This window comes from Gouania willdenowi, chromosome 1 (assembly GCF_900634775.1).
Source record: "Gouania willdenowi chromosome 1, fGouWil2.1, whole genome shotgun sequence".
Taxonomy (NCBI): Eukaryota; Metazoa; Chordata; class Actinopteri; order Blenniiformes; family Gobiesocidae; genus Gouania; species Gouania willdenowi.
Genome location: NC_041044.1, coordinates 45,084,769 through 45,104,240, shown reverse-complemented (window position 1 = coordinate 45,104,240; position 19,472 = coordinate 45,084,769). Strand labels below are relative to the sequence as shown.

The window sequence follows — 19,472 nt, the reverse complement described above, 5'->3', positions numbered from 1 at the left end:
CTACATTACTCCCATTTCTGACACTTCTACATCACATTTCAATGTCTTTTCTGCTCATTTTTTCCACATTAAGTCACATACTGTATGTTGACCCATTATTGTCACTTTTTCTGTCTGTTTTTATCCACTCAAATTTGCAACTTTTAATTCATTTCTGTGGTTTTTAAAATCCCATTTCACCACCTTTTCCACCATTTTTGGTCACTTTGAACCATTTTATTAGTGATTAAAACCATGATTTCCATCTTTAAGATGACTATAATAATAATAATAAACGTTCCTGGATAACAGTGGATATTATTCAGATGAATAAATAAATGTGGTTATCACAGATTCATAGAACAATGGACCATCATTTTACTGACTTACCTTTTAAAAACATTTTAAATGATATGTGTCATCAGGAAGGACAACTAGCCGAGCAAAGATTGATAGAGTTGGATCGTGGGAATATTTATTGATTCATCGATTTTAATGGATGACTCGTGATACCCTTAGTATTTATATATATTATTTATACCGTTGTCTCAAAGTTTGGTCAATATTGAAAAGTAGGAGGAGCTTATGATAGCCCCAGTGTTATAATATGTAATGTTAGTTTTTATAAAAGTTTTACATGAACGCGGGAAAACCTTTAATCACTGGAACGTGTTTATGCCGTCGTTTAAAACTCATGGAGTTAAATGAATCAAATCCTGTGACTTTGGGGCTCTGTAATCAATGTTGGTTCATTACTTTGAGTTTGGATCATTTTTCTAGTTTGACTTTGACTCTCCTGGATTTAAGTCGTCACCTCGTTGGTGCGAGGCGTTCAAAGACTGCTCGTGCGTTGAAGCTTTGTTTTAAATCCTGAGAATTATCATCCAATGTGTCCAAAAGTAGGAAAAATCATCCCATTGGTCAATAAAGGCTTGTTCTGTGACTGAATGTTATCTGCAGCCTCACATTATGTTCTTTTTAAGGAACGATGCACACGTTAAATCAGTGTTTTGTGATGATTTTGTTTCATATTCAACAGAGAAGATTTTTGTATTGAGTTAAAAACAAGCTTAAACATTTAATTTCAAGAACAGATCTGTTTTTATTTAAAGTTAAATAATTAATTGTACAAACCAATTTTATTTTAAATACAATTAGTTTTTAAAAAACAGAATAAACCCTGAAGGTTCCACTGTTCCGTGTGGTGCGTTCACTGTTTAATACACAGTAGGACTTTGCATGCGTCACACAGACAGGCTGATATTAGGTGTGTGTGTGTGTGTGTGTGTGTGTGTGTGTGTGTGTGTGTGTGTGTGTGTGTGTGTGTGTGTGTGTGTGTGTGTGTGTGTGTGTGTGTGTGTGTGTGTGTGTGTGTGTGTGTGTGTGTGTGGCTATATTAACCAAATGGTTCTCATCCCAAACATCCCGATTGTGGAAACAAACTCTCCTGAAACGCACAATTCAAAGTCAACGCGTCCATTCGGTAAGTCCTGGTTTTTACCTCCAAACAATTTAGATTGACGTTTATTTTTCCTCGATTATCATCACAAATAAATTGTGTCATTTAGAATGTGTTTGATTTAGTTTATCATACACCGATCAGCCACAGCATTATGACCACTCCCACTTCCTGTGCTGTTTAAGATGGTTTTTGTGTTGACGTTGGTCAATTTGAACAGAGTTCCAATAATAAGAAAAACACAGTTGATCATCAGTGGGAACTTTCAACCTTCAGCAGATGGACCGGAGGAGAACAAACCTGTTCTACGGAACATTCAGATGGTTTCTCTGAGTTTGGCGTGAACTTCAATATGACGTGAATCCATCGTGCCACTCATCAACAACTAACGCTGCGACTGATGAAGGAGATTTTATCAGCACACTTTGGGCCGCCCAGTGTCACCGGAACCACGGTTTGAGTTCCTCAGTAGCTGAGTCACCAGAATAAAAGACAGAACGGTAATTATCCTCTTTGCTACAGCTGTTGCAGAGTCTTAGTTTGATTTTGCTGGGTCATGATTTAAGCAGCTTACCTATGTATTATAGCTGAATCATACTTTGAACCCTTACCTACCTAAGTGCTGAGTCATGGTTTAAGCAGCTTTCCTGTGTAATATTGCTGAGTCAGAGCATTGCCTACGTGAGTGCTGAGTCATAGTGTCGCCGCTCTTCAGAATGTAAGGCAAATGAGTAATTAGCCTGTTCACTGTAGCTGGGTCTTGTTTTAGTATTTTTGATTTTACTGAAGACACACACACACACACACACACACACACAGAGCCGTTTAGAGAGAGTTGCAACTTTGGTGTTGCAAAATGTTTATTTTTTGTGGTTCTTCTGGGTTTTTTTTTTCTTTTAAATCTCAACAACCTGTGACGGATTATGTGACGTGCACGTGTGTGAGAGATAACCCACGGAGGAGATGGAGGTAGCCACACCCACACAGTATTTATAATAAAAATATACTAAATGAGTAAAACAAAACAAAAAACTAAATATTTATACACAAAACAACAGAAATGCACAAAAAATATACAAAAAGGCTAAAAAAAAAAAACACAAAATGACTTCAAAAAAATACATTACAGAAAAATACCCCCAACAACAAAAATATGAAACTGACTCTAAATACACAAAACTAAATATTTATACAAGAAATACACAAAATTACTCCAGAATCACACTACTATGGCAACAAATATGCACAAAAATACACAATGACTCCAAAAAACATACATTACAGAAAAACACCAAATGAAAAAAATATAAAAATGAGTAAAAACAAACATCATGTTCATAGAATTAAACCAGATAAATCACACACACTATTTTATTTTACACCCATAAATAATCCCTTTATAACACTACAGAGTACAGTATGTACACCTCTATGTACATACAACCTTCAAACACACTCATTTGGTCATAATTGACAACTCTACTTAAGCTCCTCCTACTATGTGAATACATACTTCTGACGGGCACTGAACTAATTGTTTAAACTTTAGCCTGCTGAGTCATGATTTAAGCTGCATACCCATTTGTTATTGCTGAGTCATAGTTTGGACTCATGCCTACATGGGCGCCGAGTCATGGTTTCTCGTCACTCTTTAGAGTATAAGGCAGAATGGTAATTAGCCTCATCGCTCATACATTGAACTCTGGCCTACAGAGTGCTGACTCATAGTTTAAGGTGTGTACCTATTTATTGTTGCTGAGTCATAGTTTGAACTCCCTTGCCTACCTGAGTGCCGAGTCATGGTGTCACGGATTCTCCACCTTCTAAATCCTGAAGCTGAAGGATTTTCTTGGACAGACTGTGAGGAAGTGTGAGGGGAGGAGTCACAATGTTACAGCTGATCAGTGTATGAAACCTGTATGTGGACCAGTGGCTAATTCTGAGGAACTAATGTTGATCTTGTTGTAGAAACTAAAGTCATCCTGACGACCTTTGAACTCTTCTTCATGATGTTTGTTTTGCAGAAGCTGCCTCGCTCCAACAGCCTGGATGATGAGAACTTCTTCCTCAACTTCTCACCTTGTGAGTTGGACAAAGATGCTCAGTGTGACCTCATCATTTTTGTTTTCATTTTGTCTTTTTTAATCATTGTGTGTTTTTTTGTGTTTATTTACACACTTGTTTGTCCCATGGTGTGAAAACAACACATTTAGTCTTCTTATTTCTTTCAGCAGAGCGTTGAGATGTTTGAGGACTTTCCTGAAGGTTCTCTGTCTTTTCAGATGAACGAGGACACGTGTGTTCCTGCGTCTGCTGACGAATCCAGAACCTCAGAGGACGAGGACACGGACACTCAGTCTGTGTCTGAAACTCAGTCAACGACACCAAAGATCGTCAGCGTGAGAGGGTCATGTCCACCCACAGATACGGACGCCGTGGCCGCTGGCGTGTCTGTGATGACGCTGGTGAAGAAGAGCGAGGGCGGGACGGTTTACAACAAGAGGTTCTACTGCCTCTACTGCTCCAAGCCTCAAGGCAAAATGGCCCGACACCTCGAACGCAAACATCAACATGAGCCCGAGGTGGAGCGGGCGTTCACGTTCCTAAAGGGCTCCGTGGAGCGCTGCGTACGCCTCAGGCTACTGACCAACCGAGGGAACCGCGCCCACAACATCCAGGTGCTGAGGGAGGGGCGGGGCCTAACCATCCCACTGAAGCAGTCCAACGCGCCTGTGAACGCCAGCGACTACACGCACTGCTTTAACTGCGAGGCGTTTTTAAAAAGGAAGTTCCTACGGCGTCACATGCAGACGTGCCAGGAAAGAGTACGATGGGAGGCGGACGAGAGGGCGGTCCACAATGCTCTGAAGGCCCCGCCCACACGCCGCCTAAACTCAGACTTCCTGAAGCTGCTGCGGGAAATGCATCAGGACCAGGTGACGGAGGCCGTGTGCAGCGACAGGTACGTCCTGAAGCTGGAGGAGGAGCTCTTCCTGAAGCGAGAGTACATCAGACAGAGAATGCGCGACACAGGCCGACTGCTTCTTCAGGGTTGGACCACGGGAAAACTTCAAACCATCACCGACTTTGTTCTTCCTACCAACTTTCCCTCTGCGCCGCAGCTTTGTGTGTTTGCAGAAGACGTGAGAACTATTCACCGATATCTGAACACGCAGAGGAAGGAGCTGCAAAGCATGCTGGGAGAGTAACCCAGTCAGGAGAGGTGGGAGGAGCTTGCAGAGCTCACGCTGTGTGAGGTGATGCTGTTTAACGGTCACAGTGACCAGGACGTGTCTGACATGCATCTGACAGCGTTGTCATGTGATGTTCACCTGGACCAGAACGTCATGCCGTCCAAACGTGAGGAGATGCTCAGGAAGAACTTCATCCACCTGCAGATACGAGACAGGAACGCTCAGAACGCGCCCGTGTTCGTCACTGCCCACGCGCTGGCGTCCATGAAGCTGCTGGTCATGACTCGTCTGAGGTGCGACGTTCCTCAGGAGAACCACTTCCTGTTTGCCCGCCCACAGGACCTGGGTCACCTCAGCGGGTCAGACGCTATCTGTCACGTCGCTCAGACGTGTGGAGTCAAACACGCCGAGGCCATGGCGTCAGGAAAGCTACGGACGCACACGGCGGCCATGTTGGAGGTTCTGGTCCTACAGGACAGGGACCACCTGACGGAGCTGCTGGGCCAGGGACCCCATGTTTCCTACCAGGACGCCACGCTGCAGGACGGGACCTCCACCAGGTCTGCCTCCAGCCCAGAGGTGGGTGTAGTTAAAATAGTAAATACTAACTAGTTTAAAACTAATTAAAGCGTTTGGTTTAACTTGTACAGTAGAAGAATAGATAGAATAGAATAGCCTTTTATTATCATTACATAACATGTAATGAGATAGAGCTCCCCATAAAAATACAAACATAAGAATAATAATAAGAATACAATATAAATAGATTTAAAAAAAGTTCACACACTCATATCAGTATTAACATAATACTGTGCCAGCATATTGCATAGAAACTATTGCACATTACCCAGTATATTGCACCAGTTAGATAATATTGCATAACAGTGTATGGTATTGTAGATTTAGTGCATATGAGAGTTCAGAATGGTTATGCCTTTCGGAAAGAAACTGTTCTTGAGTCTGTTTGTTCTAGCTTTGATACATCTGTAGCGCCTACCAGAGGGCAACAGGTTGAACATGTGGAAACCAGGGTGTGAACTGTCCTTGATGATGCTATGTGCTCTGTTGAGGCAGCGTGAGGTGTAGATGTCCGTCAGGGAGGGGAGAGGGCAGCCAACAATCCTTTGAGCCGTTTTTATTACCCTCTGAAGCCTCCTCCTATCTGCCTCAGTGCAGCTCCCGTACCATACAGTTATACAGTATGTGAGCAGGCTCTAGTTACAGTAAATTAGTAAATACACTGGTTTCATTGGTTAAAATAGTAAATATTGGTTTAACTAGTGTAAAACTACACATTTAACTTATAGTTAAATTAGTAAATATATTACAGTAGTTAAAGTCTGAGTCTAATCATTTAACTAATTTAAAACCATGTAGTGTCTATTTTAACTTGTTTAATGAGTGAATTTACACGTTTAACTTGTAGTTAAATTAGTAAATACACAGTTTTTACCATTTATCTTATGAACTTGACAAACCTTTAGGTTTATGAATGAATGAAAACTAAAGGAACCAGTTTAACACGTAGTAACAGACTGTTGTGGTTCAGAATGTTAATGATCACTGTGTGTTGTTATCAATGATTGGTTACACACACACACACACACGTCTCTCTGCTCTCATTGGTCACATGTGTGCTTGTGTCCAATCACAGAGCGGGTCCTGGTGGACAGCGAGGCTTTAGAGGAGGTGAAGGTCTCTGTTCCTCCATCGTTACCATCACCAGGTGTTAAATGTTTAACCTCAGATTAATATTTGGATCTAAACTAGTTGTGAAGTTCTAACTCTGTGTTCCCACGTACAGCCCAATGGTTTGTCTCTCAGAGTGTGTTTGTGTGAAGCTTCACTTCTTTATACGTGTGTTTTCACAGGAAGGTCATGTGACCATGAGCATTAGCTTTAGCAGCATTAGCTTTAGCAGTATTAGCAGTAGCAACATTAGCAGTTGTTTTCATGGTTTCTCTTTCCAACACATGATCCAGTCTAAGGAAGGAAAGATGTTTAAAAGCATAAACACTGAACAAACTATTAAGTAACTTAAATTACAGATACCAGTGCCTCCAGTCGTCCTCAGCCTCTTCCACTGTGGGATTATTTGTGAGCAATTGCAGCGTTTAGGAAAAATGTATAAAACGTATGGACAGTGTAGAAGCTGCGTTGCCAGGTTGGGTTTCTAGTGACTGAGGGAGGTTTACAGGACATGCTAGCAGAGGTTTGACAGCTGTATCTGGCAACGCAGAGCAGACAGAAACATGTTGCAGACGATAGACGAAGAAGTTAGAAACAAAGTGAGGTGACGGCATAGATGTCAGTGGTTGTTGTTGAAGGCGTGGCGTGTTTTGACGTAGGGCTGTGTGATATATCGAGATTCAAGAAAATGACATTATCGCCTGTATCAATATATTTTTTCTAGCTTATTTTGTTTTAAAATACTCATTTTAGGAGTCTTTCTCTTGTCACGGCAAATTTGTGGTTGACCTCATTTGGAGACATGATTCATTGCTCTGGTTGAATGATGGAGTCCAGGCCAGGCATTGATGATTTTATAAAAAAGGTTTATTATAAAACTAAATAAAAAAGGAGTAAAAAGAAGCTTCCATCCTGAAAGAATGAAAGGCAAAAGGCTCGTGGCAGAGCAAGAAGGCAAGACCCACTCTAACTAACAGTTTCACAGCTTAAGCTTTTATACAGATAACAGAAAAGTTCCACCCTGAGGTGAGGAGAAGGAGGAGTCAGGTGCCCAACAGTGGAAACATTTGAGGATGATGAAGACGTGTATATTATGAGGAAGATTGGGCGCCAGTCTTATCTATCCTTGATAGTGTGTGTGTTCGTGTATATCTGCACGTGAGTTTGAGTTTTGGCCTTCAGCACAGACTCTGTGTTACACTGAGTACAATACAATCTGTACTGTTTAATCTAACATGATTCAGCTGTTCAAAAGTGTAAAGAGTAATGGAGTCATCATGTATTAAAACATGACAAATTGTACACATGAACATACATTTGACGATATGATGATGAATATAAAAATTGCCATAACACTCTACTTCTCAGAACAGCATTAAAATCACAGACTGAGTGCATCCTAACCCAGACCTCACTCACATGTGCTGTCTCTGGTTTGTTTGTGCAAATGTGTCTACAAGCATGAAATTTGGCGTACTTGCAGTTATTGGCTTGCTGTATTCAAATCTGGCAGGAGGCGGAGCCAATTCTTAAAGGGGTTGCTATAATGGACAATTAAAAATGGCGGCCACTCAAAGACAGGTTTTTCTGTTACTAGCTAAACAAAAGACACATAATTCAAATTAAAAACACATTTCTAAGCTTCTATTTAACACTAAAAATGTCTTTATTTTACAACATAGATCAGTAGTATTCTTCATTGATCAATCAAACTGTTTGTTAAGAAATGTCTGTGTGGCAATATTTAATCAGAAAATTTAACCCTGAAATGTCATTGAATTAAAATGATTGAGATTTATGTTTATCATTTATCACCATTTTGAGAAAAAATATTGAGATATGAGTTTTGGTCCATATCGCCCAGCTCTATTTTAACGAATATAATAAATAACTTAGTATGTAACTAAGTTAATAAGCCATTATGTAAGTAATTATGTAGCTGAGTTATCACATTGTTAAACGTGTAACTACGTTAGTATGTAATAATTTCAGTAACTATGTAAATAGTAACAATGTAACTCATTAGATGACTATGTAAGTATGTCATATGTAAGTAATAAACTAGATCTATTAATAATTAATGAACCAGGTAATTGACTAACTTGGTTAATAAGTAATTGAGTTTAATACAATGTAAATACCTTAGTAAGTAAGTAACTATATGAATTAGTAACTAAGTTAGTTACTATGTAAGTTACTAGGTAAAGAATTAATTAAACAATGATGTATCAAAGTCAGTAACTGTGTGAGCAGATATGTGGATAAATCAGCTCCTTTATCAATAAGTAACTTCATTAGTAACTAAGCAGTAGGTAAAGGTTTGTTTTTTCTGTTTTTTGTTGTTGTTTTTTAAATAAAGATAAAATGATCCTCAAAAGAACTGAAATGTTGTGAGAAAACTTGATCTGAATCATATTTTAATAATTATTAACTGTGTAATTGTGAGACAGAAATGTAACATGGTTCACTGTGTTTGGTTAAATTGTCCTTTTTAGAAGTAATTTCTATACCAATTACAATTATAAAGTCAATTATCTTAACTCAGTTACAATTCTATTAAGATTACACTGATACAGATGTTTTCAATTAGTTACATTATTGATTACACGATAATTGTTATTAATTATCGATTCAAGCCATTTCAATTGTAATTGAGTCCAACCCTTTGACATGTGTTCCCGTGTCCCTCAGTGCGTCCAGGGAGGAGGAGGAGGTGGAGAAGACACTGATGCACTGCATCACCCGTGGGAAAGTTCCGTGTAAAGCTCAGTGCGTGGCGTGCATTAAGAGCTCCCCAACGCGCTCTCTAGCAGGACGTGGCCCGCCGTCAAGTTCTACGTGAAGAACCGCATCGACGTGGCCAGGAGGGACTCGTCCACAGGAAGTTTGTTCATGATCAGTGTGTGTAAAACAAGCCTGTGATGTCATTTATTCAACTTTAACACAACTTCACACAGTTCAAATAAACACTTTTTCTGTTTCACCTGAAAAAAAAAAGGTTTTATTGCTTTTCTGCTCTAACAGGAAGCGTGAGCTGGGATTAAAGCATCATCCATAAGGTTAGTGTCCCCTACTGATGATGTCATCATAATAATCACGTTTTCATTCTGCTTCCATCACAGGTTTGTCTGCTCATCCTACTGTACACACTTAGCACACGAAACCCAACAGTTATTCACTCTTCATCAAAATGTAAAGACCAGTTGTAAAATGTATCTGAATAATATCCACTGTTATCCATGAACGTTTATTATTATTATAGTCATCTTAAATATGGAAATCCTGGTTTTAATCACTAATAAAATGAGTTAAAAGTGAACAAAAATGGTTGAAATGGTGGTGAAATGTGATAAAGTTGCAAATTAGGGGTAATTTAATTTAAAAAGTTGGAACAATTTGTTTGTACTGGCAGATAATGGGAATTAAAAATGATAAATGTGGTTAAATTGGCAAAAACTAAGCATGAAATATGGTGAAAAGAGGTTAAAAGTGACAATAATGTGTCAACATATATAGCAGGGGCCCCTGGTAGTCCTCATGGACCATGTGAGGGGTCCTCGTGGACCATGTGAGGGGTCCTCGTGGACCATGTGAGGGGTCCTCGTGGACCATGTGAGGGGTCCTCGTGGACCATGTGAGGGGTCCTCATGAACCATGTGAGGGGTCTTCGTGGACCATGTGAGGGGTCTTCGTGGACCATGTGAGGGGTCCTCGTGGACCATGTGAGGGGTCCTCAGGAGCTCTAGTCACCAATGAGCTCCATCTATAATCTGATTTTACTTTCCTTCAAACTCACAGATACAGTAAATACATATGACACATGTCGTTAATAATGCTGATAAATTAACATTGTGACATTGTGGTCAGTGATATGTTCTATATAATGTGCTCTATATATTTTCAAATACAATTTTCTAGAAAAATGTAATTAAAATGAAACAATTGCATAAATTAGCAGAAATAAAGTGTTTCATGTTGAAACCTCAACATTTCCTATTTTTAATATGTTAAAGTTTCATTTATTCAGAAAACTTTTTCTGGAAATTTACTTTGATCTCCTGACATGTTTTAACTGTCAACTGCCAGTCTTCTTCAGAGGCATCTGCTGATCGCTTTGATGTGAAAAACATTTGTCTGAATAAATATATATTATAAAATAAAAAATAACTTGCTGGAATTATTACACGGAAGTCAAGGAGACATCAAAGCAATCAGCAGACGCCTCTAAGGAAGACTGGCAGTTAACAGGAGATCAGAGTAAATTTCCTGAAAAACGGTTGTTTGAATAAATGAAACCTTAACATTATTAAAAAAGAAGACAAAAAGAACTCACTGGAATTATTTCCTACCTTTGTCAGTTACTGCTAGCCTGTATTAGCCTCTAATTAAGGTGAAATGGTGAAAACCATTTTTACCACTTTTTCTGTCTGTTTTTATCCACTCTAATTTACAACTTTTAACCAATTTCTATGCTTTTTAAAATCCCATTTCACCACCTTTTCCACCATTTTTGGTCACTTTGAACCTATTTTATTAGTGATTAGAACAAGGATTTCCATATTTAAGATGACTATATACTGTGGCCTCTCTCTGTCGCTCTCTGGAACCTTTATTTTGGGGTCGAGGTCTGAAAAAGTTGAGAACCACTGGTGTAGAGCATTGATGAGGTCAGGTACTGACGTTGGACGAAAAGGCCTGGTTCCAGTTCATTGTAAAGCTGTGTCTTTGTGCGTGTTGGAATAACTGTAGGACTTAAGGTAGAAAAAGATCTGAAAACTTTTACTCAATAATTCATGTTCTCTGCAGTTTGAATCTGATGTTGTTGGTCCAGATTTGGGCCGCCGGCCTTAAGTTTGACACCACTGATTTAAAGCAACATCAGTTCAGATGGATTTGTTTGATGTGTTCCTGATATTTTAGAGTTACAGCAAAATATAAAATGACTCCAACCATTTAATGAAGGATAACCACAGCTTTAGAACCGTTTGTCTGTACTTTATCTGACTTTATAAGTATAATAATTGAAGTTCCCACAGGTCATTCAGTGAGAAAGTAAATAATCAGACTTTTAATTAATAATCAACGTCAGATCATTTTGGGGACTGGATTAGATGTTATGATGGTCCAAATGTGGACCACCGCCCTCCATTTTCACACACACATATATATAAATATATATATATATATATATATTTCTCCCTTCCTTAATGTCAGAGCTGTTTCTCCAGTTTATGTTTCTCTCTCAGACAAGTTTTACAAACATGTGTTGTTCCCACAGAGAACCTTCTTAATGTCAACACACAGATAATCTCATAACAAAGTGTGTCCTGAGCTAGAAAAACTTAATCCCTCCCCCTCTTCAGTGTGATTAGCCAATAGCAGCCTTTCTATCATTTTGTCTTTTCCAGTCTATAAGAAATATTTACTGTAATTGTGTGTTTCCACTTTTTGCTTTTCCCCACTAGACCTTTTCATCTCTACCTTTTTGTCCATGTCAGAGCTCTGGAATAAAATCCACAAAATATAGTTTGGTCTATTATGACTTTATTTAATCAGACATATAATGTACGCTCAAAGATTTCCATAAAACTCTTAACTTCCATAAGCGTAGCACATCATCCAAGTGAACAGGCTGCTAAGAGGAATATTTACATCAGAATCAGAAATGTTTTAATGGCCAAGTAAGTTTTTAGGACAGTACAAGGAATTTGACTTGGTAGTCGTAGCGCGAAACAAAAAACTAAGAAAACAAAGAACAAAGAAACAAGCTAGCAAAACAAAAAACAAACAACCCAGCAACAATAATAATATTTTTTTTTAATTTTATTTCACTTTTATTTAACCAGGAAAAAAATCCCATTGAGATTAAAAACCTATTTTTCAAGGGAGTCCGAAACAGAAATACATTTACATTACATTAAAATGACATAATGATAAATATAAAGGATGAGGGATAAATAAAGTATAGATAGAGAATAAATGATATATATATATATATATATATATATACAGTGCAGCAGATAATGTCTACATCTATAAAGATTATATTTTATTAGCAAGATTGTTTTATAACACAACCAAATAAAAATGTATGTTTAAAACAAAAATATGAACGTGTGACGTACTTTAACAGTGCAGTGTTGGATGCAAGACGTATCTCTATAAAAGCAAGGAATCTGTGTGTGTGTGTGTGTGTGTGAAAAAGTGTTTGTCCCTTCCTGATTTCTTACTTTTTTTGCATGTTTTCCACTCTTAAATGTTTCAGATCAAACAAATGTAAACATTAGTCAAAGTTAACACAAAAAGAAGAGAAAAAATCCAAAGCTACACGGCCCTGTGTGAAAAAGCTCCTGTTAAAACATAACTGTGGTTGATCTCATCTGAGTTATGTTTGTTTAGCCACACCCAGGCCTGATTACTGCACAGCTGTTTTAAATCTAGAAATCACTTAAATAGAACCTACAGGAACCTGACAAAGTGAAGTAGACCAAAAGATCCTCAAAAGTTGTAGACATCATGCTGAGATCCAAAGACATTCAGGAAAAAATGAGAAATCTATCAGTCTGGAAAAAGTTATGAAGCCATTTCTAAAGTTTTGGGACTCCAGAGAACCACAGTGAGAACCATTATCTACAAATAGTGAAAACACAGAGCAGTGGTGAACTTTCTCAGGAGTGACCAGCCGACCAAAATTACCCCAAGAGTGCAGTGACGACTCATCCTGGAGGTGACAGTAGACCCCACAACTACAGGCATCACTTTCCTCAGTGAAGGTCAGTGTTGGTGACTCCTCCATAACACAGAGACTGGGTTCAATGGTCTGAATGGTCTAAAAACAAAACCACTGCTAAGCAAAAACAACATTAAGGCTTATTTCATTTCAGCCTGAAAACATCTTGATGATCTCCAAAACTTTTGGTAAAATATTCTGTGGACTGACGAGACATTACATCTGGTGTAAAAGTAACACCACATTTCAGAAAAAGAACATCATACCAACAGCAGAGCTGCCAAGTCTCACACTTTGAGTCAATTTGACCCGTTCTCACACCACACTTAATATTTTAACACGCTTATATTTCATCTATTTTTTCTTTTCCATGATAATAAACTTTGGTCCTCGCGGCTTGCCATAGTTCTAGGAACTCTGATTGACTGACAGAGATAACCAATCCCAGTCGTCCTCGTCATAGCGGTCGTGTCTACTGTCCTCCTGACTTCTTACTTCTACGCTCACTGTATGATACTTACTTAAAAACAAACCAACATGGCAACCAAAGGACACAGCTGCTGAATGATGAGTGTTTGTCTGTCACTGGTGACGTCCAGGGATATGATTGGCTGGTTCCACCCATCTGTTAGCTGATTGGCTGTTGGTGTGTTTCTGTGGCTGAACCACAGACATGAACACGTGCTGAATGAAGACAACTACAATTTTTATAGAATTATGGTTCAAAACAAACAAACAAGCTAAAGTTGTGTCTCACACAGACACACACTGTCACAAACACTAGACAACACACACACCCCATGGCTGAAGCACCGGACCAGAGCGGAGCGTTGGCCTCAGCGTGGATCATCAGTGACATCACTAATTTAGCTCAAAAAAACAAACTCCACAAGTCACATTTAGAACTATTTTGGCTTTAAACAAGGTAGAGACGGTAAAGAGGAGCTTCCATTAAGCTCTAGGAGCCAAAGGAGGGGGGGGGGGGTGTGTTGAGGTGTGTGTGGGCGAATATCTCCCCAACGCGGTATGTGTTCGTCCTGAAACTTTGTGTGTGAGAGTGTTGGGATGTACATGCTGAACACAACAGAGCCGTTTAGAGAGAGTTGAGATTTTGGTGTTTGCAAAGCGTTTATTTTCGTGGTACTTCCAGGTCTCTTTTTTTTTTAAATATATAAATATAATCAACAACCTGTGATGGATTATGTGCATGCGCGTGGCTGATGCGCATGCGTGTGTGTGTGTGTGTGTGTGAGCAATAACCCACGGAGGAGATGAAGGTAAACACACACACACACACACACGGTATTTATAGTAAAAATAAAAATATACTAAATGAGTAAAATAAAACAAAAAAAACTAAACAATATTTATACAAAAAGTACACAAAACAAAAACAGAAACGCACAAAAATACACAAAATGACTCCAAAAAACATACATTACAGAAAAACAAAAATATGAAAATGACTCAAAACACACAAAACTAAATATTTATACAAAAAATGCACATATTGACTCCAGAATCACTACTATGGCAACAAAAAACAATAATGATACAAAAAATGCACAAAAACACAACAGAGAAATACACATAATGACTCCAAAATACATCAAACCAAAAAATATAAAAAGAGTTAAAAAACAAACTTATCATGTTCATGTCTCATAAAATTAAACCAGATAAATCACACACACTATTTTATTTTACATCCACAAATAAACCCTTTTGTAACACTACAGAGTATGTACACCTCTATGTACATCTAACCTTCTAAAACATACTCATTTGACCCTAATTGACAACTCTACTTAAGCCCCTCCCACTATATGAATACATACTTCTGTCAGCCACTGTACTAGTCTGTAAAAGTACCAAATATTTGAAAGATTTAAGATTTATTTTTTATTTATTTTTAAAACATCATTTGTGGAATTATATATATTTATATATTGTGAGCAAATAAGTTCTTGCTTGAGCATTAACACCCTCACGTCCATATAAAGTGGATCAGGATGTGACCATGAGCTATCTTTAGCTTGATGATGAGTGCTAGGGTCTTCCTGAACTATGTGGCACATGTTGCCCAACAGCACTTAGCTCATAGGGTTTAAATAGCATGGAGGGGGGCCGGCCCAGAGCAGCTGGCCCTATAAATATAGACTCACAACACAGAGAAGACATTGACTGTGAACGGGACCCTGAAGACATCAGCCCAAAGAAGACGAGTGTGGAACCAAGAAGCTGAAAGGAAGACTTTCTACAGAATGATGTCCCAGTCCAGCCTGTTTGCTGAAGAGCCTTTCCTCAGCTGGGAGCAGAACTACCAACCTCTCTCCTCTCTGCACCAACACTTCTTCAAGCACAGAACCAAGCTAGCAGATGTTCTCCTCAAAGAGCTCCATGAAGGCTCTGAGATGGCCAAGCCTTCTGGTTTACCTCTAGAACCTTCCAAACACAACAGGTAGGAACAAACAACTATTATTATCTGCTCTATGTGTGTGAGTGAATGTTGATAGAACTATACCCAATAGTTTATTACCTCTATTCTGGGCCACAGTAAAGAGAAGGAGGCTGTCAGCCCACATCTACGTGGTGTGACCAGTCACAACAACGGGGACCTCTTGGTGACCCTTGATGCCCGAGGGTACGCCCCCAGTGACATCACAGTAAAGCTGGAGGGTCGGACCCTGGCTGTTGTGGCGATGAAACAAGCTGGAGCTGAGGAGAGCCAGTCCAGCTCCTCGTCCTCCTCCTGTGCTTCGTTTTGCTCATCAGCCTCATCTCAGACGGGGTTTGTCCAACGCATTGACCTGCCCCCCAACCTGGACCTGCCCGGCCTCTCCTGTAACCTGATGGATAACGGTCAGCTGTGCATCCACGCCCCCGCAGCCAAACAGCCAATTGAAGAAGAGCACCAGGTTCCAATCCGGTTCAAGACGTCACTGGAGTTTCCCATCACTAAAGACAAAAGTGAAGAAGTAAAAACAAACTAAGGAGTATGAAAACACACACACACACACACAATACATTTTAAGGGACATGTTCATTTAAAAATGTCTTTTAAAAGTAGCAATTACAGTGATTAAACTATTGTATCTATTTTATATTTATTGTATTATGTCACTACTTCTTCAAATAAATAAATACTTTCAAAAATGTATGTATTCATTTACTTTTGTGACCAGATGATTGCACCACGCACCAGAGTAGATCATTTACCATCAAATGAAAAAAGATGATGGAGCCTGAGACCTAAAGACCCTGATGTAGAAGTTCCATTCAGCCCCCGCAGGTTACAATGAAATGATCTAATAGGTTTCAGTGACGTTCAGTGTCCAGGGTTAAAGTCATTTTCTGGAGAAAATGACGATCAACAGCAGACGATAAATCATTTATTAGTTTAGTGTCTCAAGGACAAACATTGGTTTTCTGATATATGGACGTCTGTATGGACACATTTTTAAAGTCACTGGCTCCAAATTCATTTGTGAACGTCTCCTAAAAAACAGAAGTGATAAAATCAGAAACTGTACATATTGGTGAATAAATATACTATTGTTTTTAAACTGTTTTAAATTTTAAACCTGCTCTTACCCCTATTGATTTAGATTTGTGTGTTTAAGGTTATTTGTGTAAAGTTGTGACTTAAGTAACAATATTTATGTTATTTTCTATTATTTAAGGTATCTGCTAATGTACCTCAGCTAGCATGAGGTGAATGAATGCTTCCATAGAGACATCTGTTTCATTTTTCTGCTTTCACTTATTGACGATATCAGATCAGGGCTGAGGAGGTCACAGCTGAGTCACATTAAGCTACACTACATTTAGTCATTGATTAAAATAATTCAATATGTGTTTATAACCTTCAGGGCGTAAGATGTATAATAATCAGACTGCTTTTAAAAACATTTCTAAAAGAGTGATCTAGGAGAATGTCAGTGCAGTAACATGATAGCACGCCACTAGTCAAATGTTCATGTTTTAACAACTGTCAATTTTATTATATGAAAATACAAAGACAAAAATGTGGTATGCCACAGTGGGGGCTGGTGGTAAAGTCTTTTGGGGAGTGAACATCAAGCTCTACTTGATAGGGTTACCACCTTTTAGAAATGAAAATAAGGGGATCCTACCTTGGCTCCTCGGTGTCATGACTCCCACAGGCCTGACTGCAGTAATGTTATGATTAGCAAAGGACTGATCATAAAACAGATGAGTCACAATTAAAGCTTGAGGTGTTGTCACAATACCAAAATACTGACCTCGTTTTGATACCTTGTTTCAGTATCTCGGTACTCAACTTTATTTTTATAACGCAAATGACAACAAAGTCATCTCAGAGCGCTCAACAAAATATAAAGTCCATAGTAAGAAAGAAAAAAATAACCCAACAAGATCCACATGAACAAGCATTTAGTGACATTGGGAAATAAAACACTTTTTTATGGGAAGAAATCTCCATCGAAAAAAGTCAGAGAATTCAGAGAGAAACTCTGAATATGGACCAGGAGGACGGTAAACTATAACCAATAAAGTGGCTTTTTCTATCTTGTTTTTGGAATTACAAATTTTTGGGGTAAGTGATAAGCTAGAGTGAAAAACTGCTTCCACTCCTCCTCCCCGACCACTCTCACAGTTAATATAGTGACTACCATAGTTGGGAGGGCTGGCTAATCTGTGTACCCTTCGTTCTTTGGTTATTTTGTTTCAAAACCAAATTAAAAAATGAAGTAATTTATTTATAAAGTGCTTATTGCAGATAAAATCACAAAGCGCTGTACAGAGATGTGGAGAAAATACAAGTGCATCATCATAATAGAATAATAAAACATGCATGCATATACATCATAACAGCAGCATCATAAAAGGATAATAAAAATGTAAAATCCAGTTAACTAAAAGCTTTTCTGAAAAGTGAAGTCTTCAACAGTTGTTTAAAAGAGTCCATACCGTTAAGCTCCCGCAGAGACTGGTGCAGGTTATTCCAGAGTCTGGGAGCTACAGCCACAGACTGGTTGTGTCACATGTGTGTAGTGTGTGTTACAGCAATGTTACACATGTTTTACAGCAGCAGCAAACCTCTACATAGCGTCTGTAGCTTAGCATGAAGCTGTTTGTCATGTTTATAGTTGGATGTAGAACCAGTGACTCGTAAATAAAGCGGTTAATAAAGAAACTCACCTCAGATCAGATCATTGTACATTGAATAGTGTGGCAGCAATGGGACAATTAGGTCAGAGTTCCAATATAAAAACCCTGTTCTGTGGAACCACGAGACAAAAACTCAACTTTTTTGAAGTTGTGCGTCTCGTTATATCTGGAGTAAAAAAACACAGCATTTCTGTCGTGTTCCAGAAGTGTGGAAGCATGTAGTAAATGCAGGTTTAGACATTAATGATGATGAACTGTAAACTTCTTTTTATTCTGCAGCTTCTCCACTCTACACATAGAAAGTCCATCTCAATGATGTGATTAAAGTCAATGTGATTGTGCTCATCCAGACCTGTCTGAAAGGCACTGAAGGTTTGATGGCATTAGCTGTAGGTTATGGTTGGATGATGTGGCCTTTGAAAGTCTAAGTCTTAAAAACAGTGATGATTGTTTATTGTCCTCCCACAATAAATATACTGTAGCTAAGTCAAAGTGTTGGTATGTGTGTGTCTCTGTAGTGGACTGGAATCCTGTCCAGAGTGTTCCATGATTTGATCTTGTGTCAGCTGGGTTTAGCTCTAGAACCCAGCAGGCATCAAAATAAAAAAACAAGTGTAGAAAATGTGTTGCTTTTCAACGCCACAACACAACCTGCAGCTAAAGTAAAGCAATGCAACAATTGTGTCACAGTAAAACAGAGCAGGTCATCATTCTAACTTTATTGTTTCTTTCTAAATCTGATTGATGCTTCAAATAAAAAGGAGATTTGTACACGTGTAACCTGAAGCAGAGACTTTATGGGATATTCTCCACATCAGTGACTGTTTCTGATCATTAATAAGTCCAACACAGAAGTAATTATTCTGTGTTCCTACAATATCTCAACATTTCTCCTCTGCTTTCAATCTGATATTTATTCATATTTAGACCAGTGGTCTGCAACCTGTGGTCCTGGAGCCTAATGTGGCCCTTTGACTCTTATACAATGGCTCCCTATAGCTTTAAAAAAAAAAAAACTATTGAAATAAATAGTTTTTTTTTTACAGATGCTATTCATGATTAATAACGAATAAAATAAAGATTCTGGAAGAAAATAGAGATTTTAATTGTGTGGGAACAGATTCATTTAACCACCAATGTACAGGATAAATATGTATGTTTTATGTGTGGTAAGAAATGTATCTGAAAGTCTTTCGATTTGTTGGGGAGAGATTGGACGTTCCCAAGCAGATGGAAGGCAGTGGAATCCCAAATATCCAGAAGTGTC

General features: G+C 38.6%; 2 protein-coding genes across 2 annotated transcripts; both read left to right on the top strand.

The window, feature by feature from the left end:
- Positions 1–1,354: 1,354 nt before the first annotated feature.
- On the top strand, positions 1,355–4,673 carry LOC114466155 (uncharacterized). The gene is made up of 3 exons (XM_028451679.1): positions 1,355–1,938; positions 3,463–3,520; positions 3,721–4,673. The coding sequence occupies exons 2-3, from the start codon at positions 3,488–3,490 to the stop codon at positions 4,645–4,647; spliced, it is 960 nt and encodes a 319-aa protein (XP_028307480.1). The 5' UTR covers positions 1,355–1,938; positions 3,463–3,487; the 3' UTR covers positions 4,648–4,673.
- Positions 4,674–15,221: 10,548 nt separating this feature from the next.
- hspb9 (heat shock protein, alpha-crystallin-related, 9) lies at positions 15,222–16,209 on the top strand. The gene is made up of 2 exons (XM_028454353.1): positions 15,222–15,512; positions 15,609–16,209. Exons 1-2 carry the CDS (start codon positions 15,316–15,318, stop codon positions 16,042–16,044), a joined length of 633 nt encoding a protein of 210 aa, XP_028310154.1. The 5' UTR covers positions 15,222–15,315; the 3' UTR covers positions 16,045–16,209.
- The last annotated feature ends 3,263 nt before the right edge of the window (positions 16,210–19,472 follow it).

What these genes read in the sequence shown, in the direction of transcription:
- LOC114466155 (XM_028451679.1), top strand. Translation starts at nt 3,488, where the DNA reads ATGATGAGAACTTCTTCCTCAACTTCTCACCTT. An exon ending in CTTCCTCAACTTCTCACCTT is followed by an intron (nt 3,521 to 3,720) that starts GTGAGTTGGACA and finishes CTGTCTTTTCAG; the next exon opens with ATGAACGAGGACACGTGTGT.
- hspb9 (XM_028454353.1), top strand. Translation starts at nt 15,316, where the DNA reads ATGATGTCCCAGTCCAGCCTGTTTGCTGAAGAGCCTTTCCTCAGCTGG. An exon ending in GAACCTTCCAAACACAACAG is followed by an intron (nt 15,513 to 15,608) that starts GTAGGAACAAAC and finishes TCTGGGCCACAG; the next exon opens with TAAAGAGAAGGAGGCTGTCA.